The sequence below is a fragment of the Bombina bombina genome, chromosome 11 (assembly GCF_027579735.1).
Source record: "Bombina bombina isolate aBomBom1 chromosome 11, aBomBom1.pri, whole genome shotgun sequence".
Classification (NCBI taxonomy): domain Eukaryota; kingdom Metazoa; phylum Chordata; class Amphibia; order Anura; family Bombinatoridae; genus Bombina; species Bombina bombina.
Window position 1 is genome coordinate 53,097,899 of NC_069509.1, and position 18,295 is coordinate 53,116,193.

General features: G+C 40.6%; 1 protein-coding gene across 2 annotated transcripts in view; it reads right to left on the reverse strand.

The window, feature by feature from the left end:
* Window positions 1–18,295, reverse strand: part of LOC128642390 (mitochondrial import inner membrane translocase subunit tim16) — a 353,230-nt gene that overhangs the window by 10,321 nt on the left and 324,614 nt on the right. The window contains exons 1-2 of one of the 2 annotated variants that reach the window (XM_053695145.1): window positions 13,019–13,144; window positions 11,686–11,770 (exon numbers count right to left, since the gene is read on the reverse strand). In XM_053695145.1, the coding sequence (XP_053551120.1) occupies window positions 11,686–11,770; window positions 13,019–13,021 (88 nt within the window). In that variant the 5' untranslated portion in view covers window positions 13,022–13,144. Of the gene's footprint in view, window positions 1–11,685; window positions 11,771–13,018; window positions 13,145–18,295 lie in introns of those variants that run through there. The other variant, XM_053695146.1, reaches the window with a different exon arrangement.

Sequence of the window (18,295 nt, forward strand, 5' to 3'; positions counted from 1 at the left end):
ATACTGAAGTTGACTAAGGAGCGTGCACGGGTAAATTGTTATGAATAACATTGTTCAAAATATTGTTGCAAACACTGCTGCCATATAGGTTTAGAAGCATGCATGAGCCTTGAGTACTATCTAGTGCTCTTCAACAAAAGATTTCAAGAGAATTAATTACATTTGGTAATAGAAGTAAATTGGAAAGGGTGTTAAAATAGCAATAGTTTCATTTTTTACTTTCATTTCCCTTTAAGAAGAAACACAGACCGTATGGAGTAGTACATTTTAATTAAATGGGCTTCATAAGAAACAAAAAGGCATTATACGAAGCATTACCAGACGCTATACTTAGTTACAGCAGACGTTTCACTAAGCACGTGAGCGCGGCCTCATATTATGTTTGCAGAATAGAGGACTATCTAAAGTTTTGTGCGAATTCAGTCCAACATTGTGACTGTGTTTTAAAATACAAATTAGCGGTTATATTAATTTTCACACAAACAAAAGCATAACCACACACTAAAAAGTGTATAAAATATGTGAGAAAATGCTGCAGGCTATACAGATATAGTCCATTATGTCCATACAGTGACTACCAAAAAAAAAAAATATTTATAACGGTCATTAACGTGAACCAGCAGAGAAGATAACCGGCTTTAAACACCTAAGGAAACCAGGGAAAAACAATAGTGTAATAGCCTGTTCTAAGGCTGATTACCACCCAGGTGCTATAAATATTGTAATATTTATTTATGTGCGTATGATTCTCGGGCTAATCTTTGCTTTGAATACATCATTATGTCTAGCATGTATTTGGTGGTCAATGTCCCTTTAAAGGGACAGGAAACCCCAACATTTTCTTTCATGATTTGAATAGAACATACATTATTAAACAACTTTCCAATTTACTTCCATTTCAAATTTGCTTCGTTCTCTTGTTATCCTTTGCTGAAGGAACAGCATTGCACTATTGGCAGCTAGCTGAACACATCTAGTCAGCCAATCACAAAAGATAAATGTGTGCAGCCACCAATTAGCAGCAGCTCCCACTAGTGTAGGATATGTGCGTATTCTTTTTCAATACCAAGAGAACGAAGCACATTTGAAAATAGAAGTGAATTTAAAAGTGTCTTAAAATTACATGCTCTATCTGAATCATGCAAGTTTAATGTTTACTTTTCTATTTTTATATTTACAAACATATATACACATATAAACACATTAAAAAACTAATTATGCTTACCTGATAATTTCATTTTCTTCTAAAGGGAAGAGTCCACAGCTGCATTCATTACTTTTGGAAAATACAGAACCTGGCCACCAGGAGGAGGCAAAGACACCCCAGCCAAAGGCTTAAATACCTCCCCCACTTTCCTCATCCCCAGTCATTCTGCCAAGGGAACAAGGAACAGTAGGAGAAATATCAGGGTGAAAAAAGGTGCCAGAAGAACAAAAAATTACAGCCGCCTTATAGAGAAAAAACACGGGCAGGAGCTGTGGACTCTTCCCTTCAGAAGAAAATAAAATTATCAGGTAAGCATAATTTATGTTTTTCTTCTTAAAAGGGAAGAGTCCACAGCTGCATTCATTACTTTTGGGGAAAAAAATACCCAAGCTAGAGGACACTGAATGCAACAATGGGTGGGTATAAAAGGCGGCCCCTTCAAAAGGCACCACAGCCTGAATTACTCAACACCCTAAAATTTAAGTACAAACGACACGGGAGAAAACCCGAGCCCAGGTAACTGCATATTAGTTACACCGCTGGCAAAGCCGAACTAAAATCCACTCAGTCCCAGAGTCTGTCAAGCCCAACAACCTCCGAGGCATCCGCCCCGCGGATCACAACTCCCAAGAAGGTACCCAGCCAAGGACAAGGACCGCAACTGCCCCCAAGAGGGAAAACAGAGTCCAGGAAAAATCCAAAGGAACTTTTTCCACTCCACACATATAGAACAATCCATGGTTGTCTACAATAGCAACACCCAGGGAGACTATCTCCCAAGAAACACAAGGACCGAGAAAAAGGATCCATACACAGGGAAACATGTGCCAAAAAAGGACTTGTGGAACACCCACATATCCCTGACCCTGTACCATAACCTAAGGTACTCCAGGAAAACCATGAGTCCCCCATTGCCTCATAACATATCTAGACCTTCAGGCTAGACAGGCAGAAACAGGATAAGTATCCAGCAGCTAGAAGAGCTCTCCAAAAAGAACCTCAAACCGCCTGAACAGGAACTTTTAAAGACCAGCTTCCAGGAGGAAGACTGACCCACCGTTGCTAACCCAAACCACCGAAAGGTGCTTCAAAGTTTGTTAGCATACAGACAAATGCAATTAGCTGTAGCTGGATACACCATCACAGAGCAAATAACTGTGGGTGGCTTCAACTTACCTTCCAAGGGCTTAAAGCACTCCGATAACCGCTCCAAGGAGCGCCCCCTCCCGGCACCAGACGCCAGTAGAAAGAGGAGGACATCCAAAGTCCTCCCACAAAGAAGAGGACCAACACTAAGAAAACGGTCAACGCTGCATATGGTAACCGATCCCCAACCTTCCCTCCAGGAGAATGGTCCCAAGCCCAAAGGCTAGTCAAAGACTGAAGAGTGAGTCAGGATAGACATTGTGCTCGGGTACGTGACCCCCTACACGCTGTCTTAGTCAAAGGAAGAACACTCCCCAAGGGAAGAAGGCCCTCAGACTCTCGGCATTTATATATCAGATCCAACATATAGCAGAAGCCCCAAAGGGTGCAAACCCTCAGACTCCCGCTGCAGGAACTGAGGAACCAGGCACTACATTGCAGCTCCCCTTCCAGGATCCCGAAACGTAAGAAGGGGAAAAACCCCTGTAAGGCAAGAATCAAGGACCCACAGGACGCCACAGATACTAAGGTAACTCCGAACCTGGAGAACCCAACCCCCCCTCTAGAAGAGAAGGGAATGAAACAACGGAAAAATACCCTACATAGAGGCGAGACTCCTCGGCCATATCACCAATCCAGTGAAAAGACACCTGGAGTCTACAGGAACATCTTAAATGCACCAGAAGACCAGTAGGGACCCGTCAGAAGGACCTAAAGCCTAAGCCACCGTCAGATTGACATCTCTCACAGAGCCCCGGCCCCTACGAGAGAGGCCCGCGGGACCAAAAACATCTAGTGTGAGACCGATCCGTCCACACCCATCCAAGGAGAGACATGGACCTAGGCCAGGGTCCTCCAAAGGAGTCAATCGAAAGATCCAACTTCCAAAGGAACCCCAACTGCCTCCTACAAGGAGGAGTGCACCTCTAAAGTCCATAGACTTGGCGATATAGCAATAGCCCCAAACCCAAGAGTCACGAAGAACTCCTAAACGGTCTAAGATTCAGCACCCAGTGCATATGGATCGCAAGGGAATCTCGTAGGCAAGCGATAACACGTGTTACACACACAGGCAGGGTAGCAACCAACACCCGAAGGCGAATGGTAACCCTGGACCTTGCTCGCCATCCCAGAGAGTTAAAGGTAAGGCACCGCCAATGAAGCCCCTAACGGAGCATCGAGAATAAAAGGTCAACTACCTGAACCCAGAAGGGCGGCCATCCGTACCAGACATTGACTCTTCACTGACAATCCCCAAGGCTAGAACTGCAACCAGGATGCAAGACACCCGAACGTCAAAGACCGTGGTCAGACCAAGGGTACAAAATGGAAGACAACAGCCAGAGATCCTTGAAGGATCTATCTTCCAAAGAAACTACTTTAAGCAGGCAAACACTTGAGCTGTAGCCCCCCACAGAAGGCAGGGAACCCCTGCACACCACCTCTTAGAGTAACACAACTCAAGAGTAGAGGAAGAAAAACATGCCCGCGCATCCAGACTATATGATCCACCCAAGGCAGGAAGGAATGAGACTCCCCCACCGCAAGAAAATGCTTAATAGGCTAAAGAATCAGCATCCGGAAGAACTTCGAGTGAAACTCAAATCGGTAATCACTCGGCATACCAGACCACAAAGGTCACACACATCTCCCAACTCCAAAGAAATGAAGATAACGGTTCTGAGTCCCCAGGGACCTGAAGAACCATGATGGCGTCTGTAAAAATAGATCTGTATCCCAGGCGAGTAGCATGAACCAGCCAACCTTAAAGGGACACTGAACCCACATTTTTTCTTTTGTGATTCAGATAGAGCATGCAATTTTTAGAAACTTTCTAATTTACTCCTATTATCAAATTTTCTTTGTTCTCTTGCTATCTTTATTTGAAAAAGAAGGCAGCTAAGGGTTTTTTTTTTGGTTCAGTACTCTGGACAGCACTTTTTCATTGGTGGATGAATTTATCCACCAATCAGCAAGAACAACCCAGGTTGCTCACCAAAAATGGGCCGGCATATAAACTTACATTCTTGCATTTCAAATAAAGATACCAAGAGAGTGAAGACAATTTGATAATAGGAAATAATTAGAAAGTTGATTAAAATTTCATGCTCTATCTGAATCACGAAAGATTTTTTTGGGTTCAGTGTCCCTTTAAATTGGCACTCACAACCCTCCATCCGGAGAGGTTGCATATAAACAACAGGTCTCATACTTCAGTAGGATCCGAGCCCGGAGTCCATAGAATAGGCCAAGTGACATTTAGAACCCAACAGGATTTAGTCAGCACCACAAAGGTGACATGAACCCTGGTAACAGACAAAAAAGTGTCCGACCAGTACTAGTCTGGTATAAGGACACTCCAGAACTGCTCAAGGTCCAAGAAAAATCGTCCTGAAGGATTGATCAATGAACTAGAAAAACATAATTCTAATATTCAACAATTGTGAAACCTCCGAGGGAATTCTCACGCAACCACTAATCGCAAGTATCGTTCCAGAGAAGAAAGTTCATAAAACGAAATTCTAACAGACATGAGCTTAAGGAAAAACAACAAATTAAACATCCATCCGGATCAAAAAATAAAATGAAGGCAGCACCCATCGGGTGAACGCCCAAGGTGAATGAAAACGACAACCAGCCGATTAGGAGCCCCATTCACCCAAGCTCAGACTGGAACTGAAAACAAACAAAAAAAAAACAAAAACAGAGAAGTTAAGGAGATTGGCTTCATCCCCAAACGTCATACCCATTTTGCCATCCAGCTTCTAAGGCCTCGGATCTCTTGGCCCACTAGGACTGGGATCCTCCAATATTGCCAAAGCATGTCTTAAAAGAACACACAGGCAAGCCAGACGATAACGGAAGGCAAAATCATCCCTCGCCGGACCAACGCTTCCCCAGAAGGCCGAACTGAATCCCACGCTTGATGGGCCTTGGTTAACATTACACAGACAGTATCTTAGAAATACTTCACTAGGGAGATATAAATGCAGAACCGTGTCGTAACCTCTGGAGGAAACAAGCCACCCTCCGGAGGAGTAAAGGCTATAGGGACACCTGCGTGCGTAGCCGGGAAAGGATCTGGGACACGCGCATCACGGGTCATGAAAACCTCGGAGGCGGATGGTTCAACGCACTCTAAGCTCCCTGCTTCGGGAGAAGAGAGTACTCAGCAATCGGAACATAACTGATGGGCATTGATTACCCGGGCCATTTCATATTCATCACAAGACGCATTCTCCGTATCAGAGGCATCCGTGTCTCGCATGTCAGAATCCTCCATAATCTTGGGAGTACAAAAATGACAAAAACTAACTGGCACCCTTTAACACCCCCAATGGCTGGGGCACTCACCGCCTCCTGTGAACCAGACAACCCACGAGCTAAACTCTCTCGGTCACACACAGTCAGCATACGGAAGTGAAAAACAACGTAACCGCACCCATCACTAGGTGCACCATGCCAGTCACAAAAAGGGCAAGCAATCTAAGAGATTGCGTCATGAAAAGAAGGCCATTATGTTCCGTAAAGGCCGTGAGCCTAGGTATAGCTACACCCTTGCGGATATAACCATATAACAAACATGATATAAAGTCCCCCCTGTTCAATAACCCCCCTCAGGATATATTAACCCATGATTCCTTATTAAGATAGAAGGAGTCCCACTGGGACCCTACTTTGTTTTGTCAATAATACACTCTCGCATTGAAATAAAATGAAACGATCTTACCGGAATCTACGCCGTGGAACAGGAACACGGCCCTTCAAGTGTGACAGATAGTAGCCTCGCTTCCGACATGGACTTGAGTGAAGAAAGGTAGGCAGCGAAACTCGTCAACACGGATTACTAAGGAGATGTTAATATGAGTTGGGATGGTTTTGCAGAAGAACTCCCCCTGCATCTCCAGACTCTTTCATCCATGCTCTCACTGACAGGATTACTTAAAGTGAAGGTCAAGTCTGAAGTTGTGGATAGCATTTTTCAATATCTTAGCTAAATTCATTATGATGTTCATCAAATTATATGTTAACGCAATAAAAAGTTGTAATTTTAACTTTTTTAATACGCTCTGTTGTTTCGGCTGTACAATCCGCCCGCCATTGTGCCTTCATTGATTGACATAATTGCGCTCCAATCGATATTTTAACCCCGTGGCGTCCAGCCCCTTTTCACTTTCGTCATCGCCACCTTATGTGCATGCGTTTAAGCAAACAGCGCATCATCGGCATGCTCGTTCATGTAACGCGCATGCATTGTCAGCTCATAATCATTGTTACATTGAATCTACAGCATGGCTTATTAATTTATTGGGCTAACATTGTAATTATTAATTATTTTCATTACCGCGGTCAACAATATTTGCACGATCCAGCAGCATATAATTTTATTTCCAACAATCTATACTACTTTATTACGGCACTTACTGAAACGCATGCGCTATTGACTTGAGGATACGCATGCGCATTTAAACGAAATCACTGGTGCACGAGCGTAGTCCAATTCTAACAACCAAAGCTACGTCATAAGAGCAGAATAAGGAAGTGTTGTAGGGGCGGAGCTAAGCGCGATAACGGAGGTATATAAAAAATTAATTTTACATGAAAAGCAATAGTTAGTTATACATATAAAGTCAGCGACTGTAATATATTCAACCTAAGTTTATACATGATGTCTTGAGAATAGCAAAAATTGACCTTCACTTTAAAACTCCAGTCCCATTGCGAAGAGTACTACCCTCCATAAGAGACTATCTGGAACTTCTGACACTTCTCTGCTAACCTCCTGTGACGAAAAGGCAAAGAATGACTGGGGGATGAGGGAAGTGGGGGAGGTATTTAAGCCTTTGGCTGGGGTGTCTTTGCCTCTTCCTGGTGGCCAGGTTCTGTATTTTCCAAAAGTAATGAATGCAGCTATGGACTCTTCCCTATTAAGAAGAAAAACATAGTATGTATACACACATATTTGTATATATATATATATATATATATATATATTTATGAAATATTAATATTTAATAGTGTGTTAGTGTATTTACTGTAAATAATTTTAAATAAATATTTATATATATATATATATATATATATATATATATATATATACAGGGAGTGCAGAATTATTAGGCAAATAAGTATTTTGACCACATCATCCTCTTTATGCATGTTGTCTTACTCCAAGCTGTATAGGCTCAAAAGCCTACTACCAATTAAGAATATTAGGTGATGTGCATCTCTGTAATGAGAAGGGGTGTGGTCTAATGACATCAACACCCTATATCAGGTGTGCATAATTATTAGGCAACTTCCTTTCCTTTGGCAAAATGGGTCAAAAGAAGGACTTGACAGGCTCAGAAAAGTCAAAAATAGTGAGATATCTTGCAGAGGGATGCAGCACTCTTAAAATTGCAAAGCTTCTGAAGCGTGATCATCGAACAATCAAGCGTTTCATTCAAAATAGTCAACAGGGTCGCAAGAAGTGTGTGGAAAAACCAAGGCGCAAAATAACTGCCCATGAACTGAGAAAAGTCAAGCGTGCAGCTGCCAAGATGCCACTTGCCACCAGTTTGGCCATATTTCAGAGCTGCAACATCACTGGAGTGCCCAAAAGCACAAGGTGTGCAATACTCAGAGACATGGCCAAGGTAAGAAAGGCTGAAAGACGACCACCACTGAACAAGACACACAAGCTGAAACGTCAAGACTGGGCCAAGAAATATCTCAAGACTGATTTTTCTAAGGTTTTATGGACTGATGAAATGAGAGTGAGTCTTGATGGGCCAGATGGATGGGCCCGTGGCTGGATTGGTAAAGGGCAGAGAGCTCCAGTCCGACTCAGACGCCAGCAAGGTGGAGGTGGAGTACTGGTTTGGGCTGGTATCATCAAAGATGAGCTTGTGGGGCCTTTTCGGGTTGAGGATGGAGTCAAGCTCAACTCCCAGTCCTACTGCCAGTTTCTGGAAGACACCTTCTTCAAGCAGTGGTACAGGAAGAAGTCTGCATCCTTCAAGAAAAACATGATTTTCATGCAGGACAATGCTCCATCACACGTGTCCAAGTACTCCACAGCGTGGATGGCAAGAAAGGGTATAAAAGAAGAAAATCTAATGACATGACCTCCTTGTTCACCTGATCTGAACCCCATTGAGAACCTGTGGTCCATCATCAAATGTGAGATTTACAAGGAGGGAAAACAGTACACCTCTCTGAACAGTGTCTGGGAGGCTGTGGTTGCTGCTGCACGCAATGTTGATGGTGAACAGATCAAAACACTGACAGAATCCATGGATGGCAGGCTTTTGAGTGTCCTTGCGAAGAAAGGTGGCTATATTGGTCACTGATTTGTTTTTGTTTTGTTTTTGAATGTCAGAAATGTATATTTGTGAATGTTGAGATGTTATATTGGTTTCACTGGTAAAAATAAATAATTGAAATGGGTATATATTTGTTTTTTGTTAAGTTGCCTAATAATTATGCACAGTAATAGTCACCTGCACACACAGATATCCCCCTAAAATAGCTATAACTAAAAACAAACTAAAAACTACTTCCAAAACTATTCAGCTTTGATATTAATGAGTTTTTTGGGTTCATTGAGAACATGGTTGTTGTTCAATAATAAAATTAATCCTCAAAAATACAACTTGCCTAATAATTCTGCACTCCCTGTATGTATGTATATATATATATATATATATATATATATATATATATATATATATATATATATATATATATATATATACATACACACACTTACCATGGCAGAATTTATGATTTCTTGGCCATTTTTCAGAGAATATGAACGATAACACAAAAACTTTTCTTTCACTCATGGTTAGTGTTTGGCTGAAGCCATTTATTAATCAACTGTGTTTACTCTTTTTAATTCATAATGACAACAGAAACTACCCAAATGACCCTGATCAAAAGTTTACATCCCCTGGTGATTTTGGCCTGATAACATGCACACAAGTTTACATCCCCTGGTGATTTTGGCCTGATAACATGCACACAAGTTTACATCCCCTGGTGATTTTGGCCTGATAACATGCACACAAGTTTACATCCCCTGGTGATTTTGGCCTGATAACATGCACACAAGTTTACATCCCCTGGTGATTTTGGCCTGATAACATGCACACAAGTTTACATCCCCTGGTGATTTTGGTCTGATAGCATGCACACAAGTTTATATCCCCTGGTGAATTTGGCCTGATAACATGCACACAAGTTTATATCCCCTGGTGATTTTGGCCTGATAACATGCACACAAGTTTACATCCCCTGGTGAATTTGGCCTGATAACATGTACACAAGTTTACATCCCCTGGTGATTTTGGCCTGATAACATGCACACAAGTTTACATCCCCTGGTGATTTTGGCCTGATAACATGCACACAAGTTTACATCCCCTGGTGATTTTGGCCTGATAACATGCACACAAGTTTACATCCCCTGGTGATTTTGGCCTGATAACATGCACACAAGTTTACATCCCCTGGTGATTTTGGCCTGATGACATGCACACAAGTTTACATCCCCTGGTGATTTTGGCCTGATGACATGCACGCAAGTTTACATCCCCTGGTGATTTTGGCCTGATGACATGCACGCAAGTTTACATCCCCTGGTGATTTTGGCCTGATAACATGCACACAAGTTTACATCCCCGAGTGATTTTGGCCTAATAACATGCACACAAGTTTACACAAAGGGGTTTGAATGGCTATTAAAGGTAACCATCCTTACCTGTGATCTGTTTGCTTGTAATTAGTGTGTGAGTATAAAAGGTCAATGAGTTTCAGGACTCCTGACAGACCCTTGCATCTTTAATCCAGTGCTGCACTGATGATTCTGAATTCTGAGTCATGGGGAAAGCAAAAGAAAACATGTGGTGTGGCTGTTTCAAGATGCACAATAAGGAGGCACTTGAAGAAAGATGGGCTGTATGGTCGAGTCGCCAGAAGAAAGCCGTTACTACGCAAATGCCACAATGTATCCCGCTTACAATACACCAAACAGCACAGAGACAAGCCTCAATTCTTCTGGCACAAAGTAATTTGGAGTGATGAGACCAAAATTTAGCTTTTTAGCCACAACCATAAACGCTACATTTGGAGAGGAGTCAACAAGGCCTATGATGAAAGGTACACCATTCCTACTGTGAAACACAGAGGTAGATCGCTGATGTTTTGGGGATGTGTGAGCTACAAAAGGCACAGGAAATTTGGTCAGAATTGATGGCAAGATGAATGCAGTATGTTATCAAAAAATACTGGAGTAAAATTTGTATTCATCAGCCTGGAAGCTGCGCATGGGACGTACTTGGACATTCTAACATGACAATGATCCTAAACACAAGGCCAAGTCGACCTGTCATTGGCTACAGCAGAATAAAGTGAAAGTTCTGGAGTGGCCATCTCAGTCTCCTGACCTCAATCTGGAGCCACTCCGGGGAGATCTCAAACGTGCAGTTCATGCAAGACAGCCCAAGAATTTACAGGAACTGGAGGCTTTTTGCCAGGAAGAATGGGCAGCGTTACCATCTGAGAAGATAAAGAGCCTCATCCACAAATACCACAAAAGTCTTCAAGCTGTCATTGATGCTAAAGGGGGCAATACTCGATATTAAGAACTGGGGTGTGTAAACTTTTGATCAGGGTCATTTGAGTAGTTTCTGTTGTCATTACGATTTAAAAAGAGTGAACACAGTTGATTGATAATAAATGGCTTCAGCAAAACACTAACCATGAGTGAAAAAAAGGTTTTTGTGTTATCATTCATATTCTCAGAAAAATGGCCAAGAAATCATAAATTCTGCCAGGGTATGTAAACTTATGAGCACAACTGTATAGGTATAGACATATATTGTACAAAATACCATCAGATATATATATAGAAATATGAATTTATGAATGAACAGAACATATTTGGTTATGTGAAGAACATTGGGATGTGAAATATTCATATTTTCATGTTGGGTTAGTGCACTTGAGAATATGCAATCAGGTTTACGTGTGAGTAGGGTGTAAGGTTTTTCCCTCCAATTTGTTTGCTCCATTGATTTCTATAGGGGAATACGTTAATATGTGCACAATAGCCTAAGTTCGGCTTTTTGCGCTAGTCTGGTTAGTGCTTGTGTGAAAACATTTACTTACCACTTGTAACAAGAGTGCTTACCGACAGATGCAAAAAGCTTATTTCTAGCGGAGCTAGCAGGAGCATTAATTATCACTCCACTTGTTATATGACCCTTAATGTTTGAAATATTACTGGTTTTATTTTCCATTTGTTCTTTTAACAACTGCTACATAATCCTTTTTTTATTACTTACCAGCAAACTCCTGGCGTAGCGCTCGAGCAAAGGCTCGTCCCACCACCTGTGCCCCCATCACAACAATCTGTGCCAAGTACCTGGCCTGTAGATGAGATTTAAAAAAAAAATCAAGGTAGTGTAAACCACACAACAAAATATATTAGATTAAAATGAGCCACCAGGTGTAGGCGTATAAAAAACCCCATAAAAACAGACATGGAAGTCAAAACTAAATTTTAATGGATTATATAGACTATATAAATGTAAGAGACTTTTCAATATACTTCTATTATTAAATGCATTTTGTTCTTTTGGTATCCTTTGTTTAACAGCATACCTAGGTAGGCTCAGGAGCAGTAATAAATTACTGGAAGTTAGCTGCTGATTGGTGGTTGCACATATACACTATTGTCATTGGCTCACCAGTACAGCATTGCTTTTCTAGAGCTGACTTTATATCCTCAGACAAGAAAGGAGTATTTTATTAGCTTTTATAAGTTCTGTCAGACGCACAGGCTTCGCACAAGAGTTAGTACATTATAGCCACATTTAGCAGCGCTACTTTGCAATGTACTTATTATATGGCATTATGGGGTGATCTCAAACCCTATCCACCACAATGCAATCTTTCACCAGCAAATTATTGGAAGAATATAACATAGGCATAGAGATCTCAGTATACATCTCACCCCATCACACTGTGACTGCAATATTGCACTGATCTTACCCCTGTGACAATAACAACAAATAATGGGATGGGAGACAAATAAGGTCCTGTAGAGGTGATGGCTACAGACAGGACCTAATACTACCTAATATATATGTATAAGGGAATAAGAAAATACTACAATAATGTGCCAGATTATCTCTGTATTAACCCCATTGTTACTTACAATAGCAAATAATGATGTATCACACATGGTGCTAAATAATGTTTTAATGAATATATGTAAAGAAGAATGATGCAACAGCATGTAACACATCTATTAACCCACTGTCATAGGGAGCTACAAGGGGTTAAATTACAAACACACTATTTTCATAACCACATTTTACTATAAAATCTATATATTTATAGTACTATAAAATACCCCCCAACACATACATAGATCATGATCCCAGTATACAAGTATGTAGGGTACCACACTAATGACATCACTGGTGTATTACTGACGTCATAACATGATTAGCTAACCTATACTAATAAGGTATTTAACTGACAGGTGTGATATAATAACGCACGTGACTACTGCATGTTGTGTAAACCTACACCAAATGACACAACACATGCAACATTGCTGAGTAAAATGCGAACTCGCTGATAGTGTATTGAAAAAGGCCCCTGACTTACCATCCCGCTCCGGTATCCGGTGCGCGCACAACTCAATGTCACTAGCTAGGGTCAGAGGGAACACTGTAACCGGAAACAGCATTGAAGTGAGCGACCATATTGGTACTCCCACTGTGGAACATTAGGGGTGTCCAACATGGCCGTCTTCCGGTCGCGTTGCCAGGAAACTGAATCACACCGCGACAATGTAGCTGATTTCAGATCTTCATAATTCATATGCCCAGAGGTATAACGTGATGTGCACAGCTCCCTGGTATAAGAGACATCAGGTTTTACTGTGCTGAAAACTGTTAGTTTTGTATTAATAAATGTAGTTGCTGAACTTGCTGAATCCTCTACACGGTTTTTTATAGTTGTCATAAGTTGAAATATATGATTTTTTCATTGACCCTTGGATGAGAATCCCACAATATGCGCCCAACAAGGACCTTGAGTTGACATCCATGCCAAACACACACCTCACTCAGGACATATTTTCACAATTTTAGACAGACTTGGCAAGTACAAGTTATATTTTTAAATAAAGTCCCTGAAACATAATTATATAAACAGCACACTATGTTTTTCCTAGTGAGATAAATAACTTGCTTTTTTAAATCAATCATATGATATCTACAAGTTGATGTCACCCATCACTCTGCTAATAATGTGAGTTCTCAGTTGGTGTCAGGGCAGTAGGTGATGGTGGGAACTTTCAGTAATTTGAGATACAAACAAGGCAGCAAAGTAGCCACTTTCTTTGGTACTATTAAGAGGTTTGAATAAAACCCCTGGTTTAATTCTAGAGTTGGAACTGGAGCAATCAGTCCCATATCTATTACACAAGCCAAGAAATCCTGGACCTTAAAATGATCTTGAGACAGAAAGAATCTTTCCTGAGGAGGCCTTGAATGACATTATTTCCAATACCCAGGGATCCTGAACAGATCTCTCCCAAGCCTCCTGAAAAAGACTCAATCTGCCCCCACCATATACTGGTCTGGGGGGGGGACACCTTCATGTGGTCTTGGTAGCTGGGGTAGACTTCTTGGATTGTTTGCTTTTGGACGAAGAAGAGTTAGACTTCCAGGAGGATTTGGAGTAGAACTCTGGGCAGAGGGGGAATCTTTCTGAGCCTTAAATTGCTGAAAGATGCTAAAACGCCCTACAGATCTAAGCTTACCATTAGATTTCTTATCCTGGGGAAGAAAAGCTCCCTTACCCTCAGTGACTGTGGCAATAATAGCATCATGCCCAGGCCCAAACAGAGAGAGAGAAAGCAGTCTGTGTTTAGATACCATATCAGCAGAGCCAGGCCCACAAAGCTCGTGTAGCTAAAACAGCTAATGCAGCATTCTTAGCATTAATGTGAATAATTTCCACTGCTGTATCACAAATAAAGGAATTTGCTGTTCTCAGGGGATTAATGGAATCCTAAATCTCATCTACATTGGTTTTCCCTGAGACAAGTTCTCAAAGGTTGTCACACCAAACAGCGGCTACGCAGGCAACACTGACTGCAGGTCTAAACATAAAACCTGCAAGCTGAAAGTATCGCCAATGAAAACCTTCAAGTTTTCTATCTAAAGAATCCTTAAAGGAGGAACTATCATCCAAAGGAATAATGGTATGCCTGGCCAGAGTGGAAACAGCAACATCTACCTTAGGAACAATTTCTTTGTAATTAATTAAATTTAAAAAAACTTTCTAATTTACTTCTATTATCAATTTTTTTTCTGTACCCTTGGTATTTTTGTTGAAAAGCTTGAAAAGCTGGAACGTATGCTTAGGAGCAAGCCAATTTCTTGAGCACTATATGGCAGCATTTCTGCAAGAATATTATCCATTTACATGAGCACTAGATGACAGCACTATTTTCTGCCACATAGTTCTCTAGATGCCTACCTAGATATCCCTTCAACACAAAATATCATGGGAACAAAGCAGATTTACATTTTTAATTAAATTGGAACTTTTTAAAATGGTATGTTCTGTCTGAATCACAAAAAACAACTTTAATGTACAGTAAAACTCTGTTTAGGGTAAGAAATAGACACAGCACGAGGTACAAAGCTGATCTGGCGGACACACCTGAGAATCCTTTACAAAGCAACCACAAGGGGAAGGGGTTAAAGCATCAGTGGGTCTCCCTTTTAGACGATCAGCTGACGGAGCTGCACCAGTTTGCTTCATAGTACCAGTAACTAAATTAATTATCAGAGATAGACTGAAGCAAATAAGCAGTGTAAAGCACACAAATAGTTAACCCAAAAGGAAAGAAAGGCACAATATAAAACAGATTAACCCTTAAGAGGGAAACAGTAACAAGAATAAGGTACTGTCAAATATGGTCTGAAAAACTGCAAAACAGTAAAAGTCTTGCATAGCAAATATTACAGCACTTAAAGGGCTAAATAACATTTGTAGTTCAAATTTGAAACCAAGCACTGTTGAGAGTGCCTTATTACCTCCACTGTTCCTGAGAACCTTCCTTACAGCAACACGAAATTATTTTATAACAGAAAAGGCCATTCTAATGAAGATAGATCCAAAATTGTCTGACTAGGCCGTAACAGAACTTAAATTCTGAGATTAAGGCTCTTTTATTACAGAAATAATTCAACAGGTCTTGATAAGGCTAATAAGGAAAAAAACTTTCAGTGGTCAAGTTTTTTAAAGCGCTGGGAAAGTGTGGGCTCATTTTTCTGTCCGTTTCAGAGCTCTGACCAATAACCATGTAGCAATAAAGTCATACAGGCCCATTTATCAAGCTCCGTATGGAGTCTTCAGACTCGCCAGAAACACAAGTTATGAAGCAGCGGTCTAAAGACCGCTGCTCCATAACCCTGTCCGCCTGCTCTGAGCAGGCGGACAGAAATCGCCGGAAATCAACCCGATCGAATACGATCGGGTTGATTGACACCTCCCTGCTGGCGGCCGATTGGCCGCGAGTCAGCAGGGGGCGGCGTTGCACCAGCAGCTCTTGTGAGCTGCTGGTGCAATGTTAAATGCGGAGAGCGTATTGCTCTCTGCATTTAGCGAGGTCTTGCGGACCTGATCCGCAGTGTCGGATCAGGTCCGCAAGCCCTTTGATAAATGGGCCCCTAGGACTCCACCCAAAGGTGGTTTCAATCCCTGTACTACAATTTCTCTCACTGAGATCGTGACCATAGAGTGTAAGAGATGGGATTCCTCAGTTCCGCCATCTTCCAGGACGCATCTGATTGATGCTTACCCAGCATTCCTTTCAGGTGGTTGTTACCCTTATTCACAGTTGTCTGAATAACTAAGCTCTTAAGAAGAAACAACTAAAAGTGAAACTTACCATGTTATACATTATTTATTTAAAAGGATGTCAAATGTTAGAGCATAGGACAATTGCGTCACAATTTTGATATTTTGATGCACAAAAACATAATAACTTTCCCCTTTTTACTCTATCCTTTTTGTAGCTGCCCTATCAGACCTCTAGGTTCTTCATGCCTTATCTTATATGTTAAACACTTCTTCCCTGTTTCATCTTCTACTTTATCTCATTAGGTTTTATAGATCAGGTATTTAGCAAGGTTTGTCTCACCTGAAGCCCTCTCTGTAGAGCTGCTCCCACCAAAAAGTAGTTTCTACCTTAAAGGGACACTCAATCAAAATTAAACTTTCATTATTCAGATAGAGCATGACATTTTAAACAACTTCCCAATTAACTCCCATTAACAAAATGCAGTCTTTTTATATGTAAACTTTTTGAGTCACGAGCTCCTACTGAGCATGTGCAAGAATAAGTGTGTATGCATTTGTGAATGGCTGATGGCTGTCACATGGTACGTGTATGCATTTGTGATTGGCTGATGGCTGTCACATGGTACGGGGGGAGTGGAAAAAGACATAACTTTTAAAATTGTCAGTATGTACTACTCATTTGAAGTTCAGACTAAGTGCTATTGCATTGTCTTATTATCTTGCATTTGTTGATTATGCAAATCTACTGTGTTGACTGGTCCTTTAAATCTTGATCACTCTCCTGATTGTATCTTTATAAAAGTCTACATCAATCTCCTATCTTTTTTCTAGTGTGATGAAACCACTTTACACACGGCTATTATGAAGCCTTCTGCTTGTAATACATCTGGGACTTTTTGTTTTATTAATATATATATATTTTATTTGTCTTTTCATTCCAGTGAGACAGTTTCCTTAAAGGGACAGTCTACAATATAATTGTAATTATTTTAAAAGATTGGTAATCCATGTATTACCCATTACCCAGTTTTGCATAACCAACACAGTTATATTAATACACTTTTTACCTCTGTGATTACCTTGTATCTAAGCATCTTCTGACAGCCCCCTGATCACATGACTTTGTATTTATTATCTATTGACTTGCATTTAGTACTGTGTTGTGCTAACTCTTAAATAACTCCTTGGGCGTGAACACAATGTTATGTATATGGCCCACATGAACTATCAGTCTCCTGTTGTGAAAAGCAAATACAAAAGCATGTGATTAAGAGGCTGTCTATAGAGCATTTGAAACAGGCAGCAATGTAGGTTTAAATGTTATAAAGTAATGTGCAAAGCTAGGGAATGGGTAGCAAAGGTATTTATTATCTATCTTTTTAAACAATAACAATTCTATTGTAGACTGTCCCTTTAAGTACATGAGGATTTTAAAGAGAAAGTATTTGACTACAAAAATCTATAAAAAAAATAGAAAATAAAATAATTGACTTTGAATAGAACTTTTTTTTTATATTGGGCCGTACAAGAAAAATGTTTTAATCTACTGTGTGTGTGTAGGAGAGGAGGGAAATTGTAAAGCGAAACCAGGCTTCTAAAATTGTATATTGTGATGTTGTTTTAGTTTCCTTTATAGGCAATTTCATTTTGTGCTGAATGTCCCTTTATATACAATAGGTATATGGACACATTAGATGGGTACTCATTTCTATCTGCCACCATAATCTGTTTCAAACGTCTGACTTGTTTAAAGGGACATTGTACACTAGATTTTTACTTGGATAAATGTTTTGTAGATGATCCATTTATATAGCCCATCTGCTTGTGTTTTTATAAAAATGTAAAGTTTTGCTTAATTTTTAAGAACATTGTGCTGATTTTCAGACTCCTAACCAAGCCCCAAAGTGTCAGATATATACGCGTGTTTACAGACTCCTGCTGGATCCTTTTTATGTTATCTATCTTTTCATATGCAGGAAAGGTAGGAGGGGGGTGTCTGCTCTTTTTGTTTACCCAGCCCCTTTCAGTGGGTGTTCCAGACTACCTAATCAACAATACTAA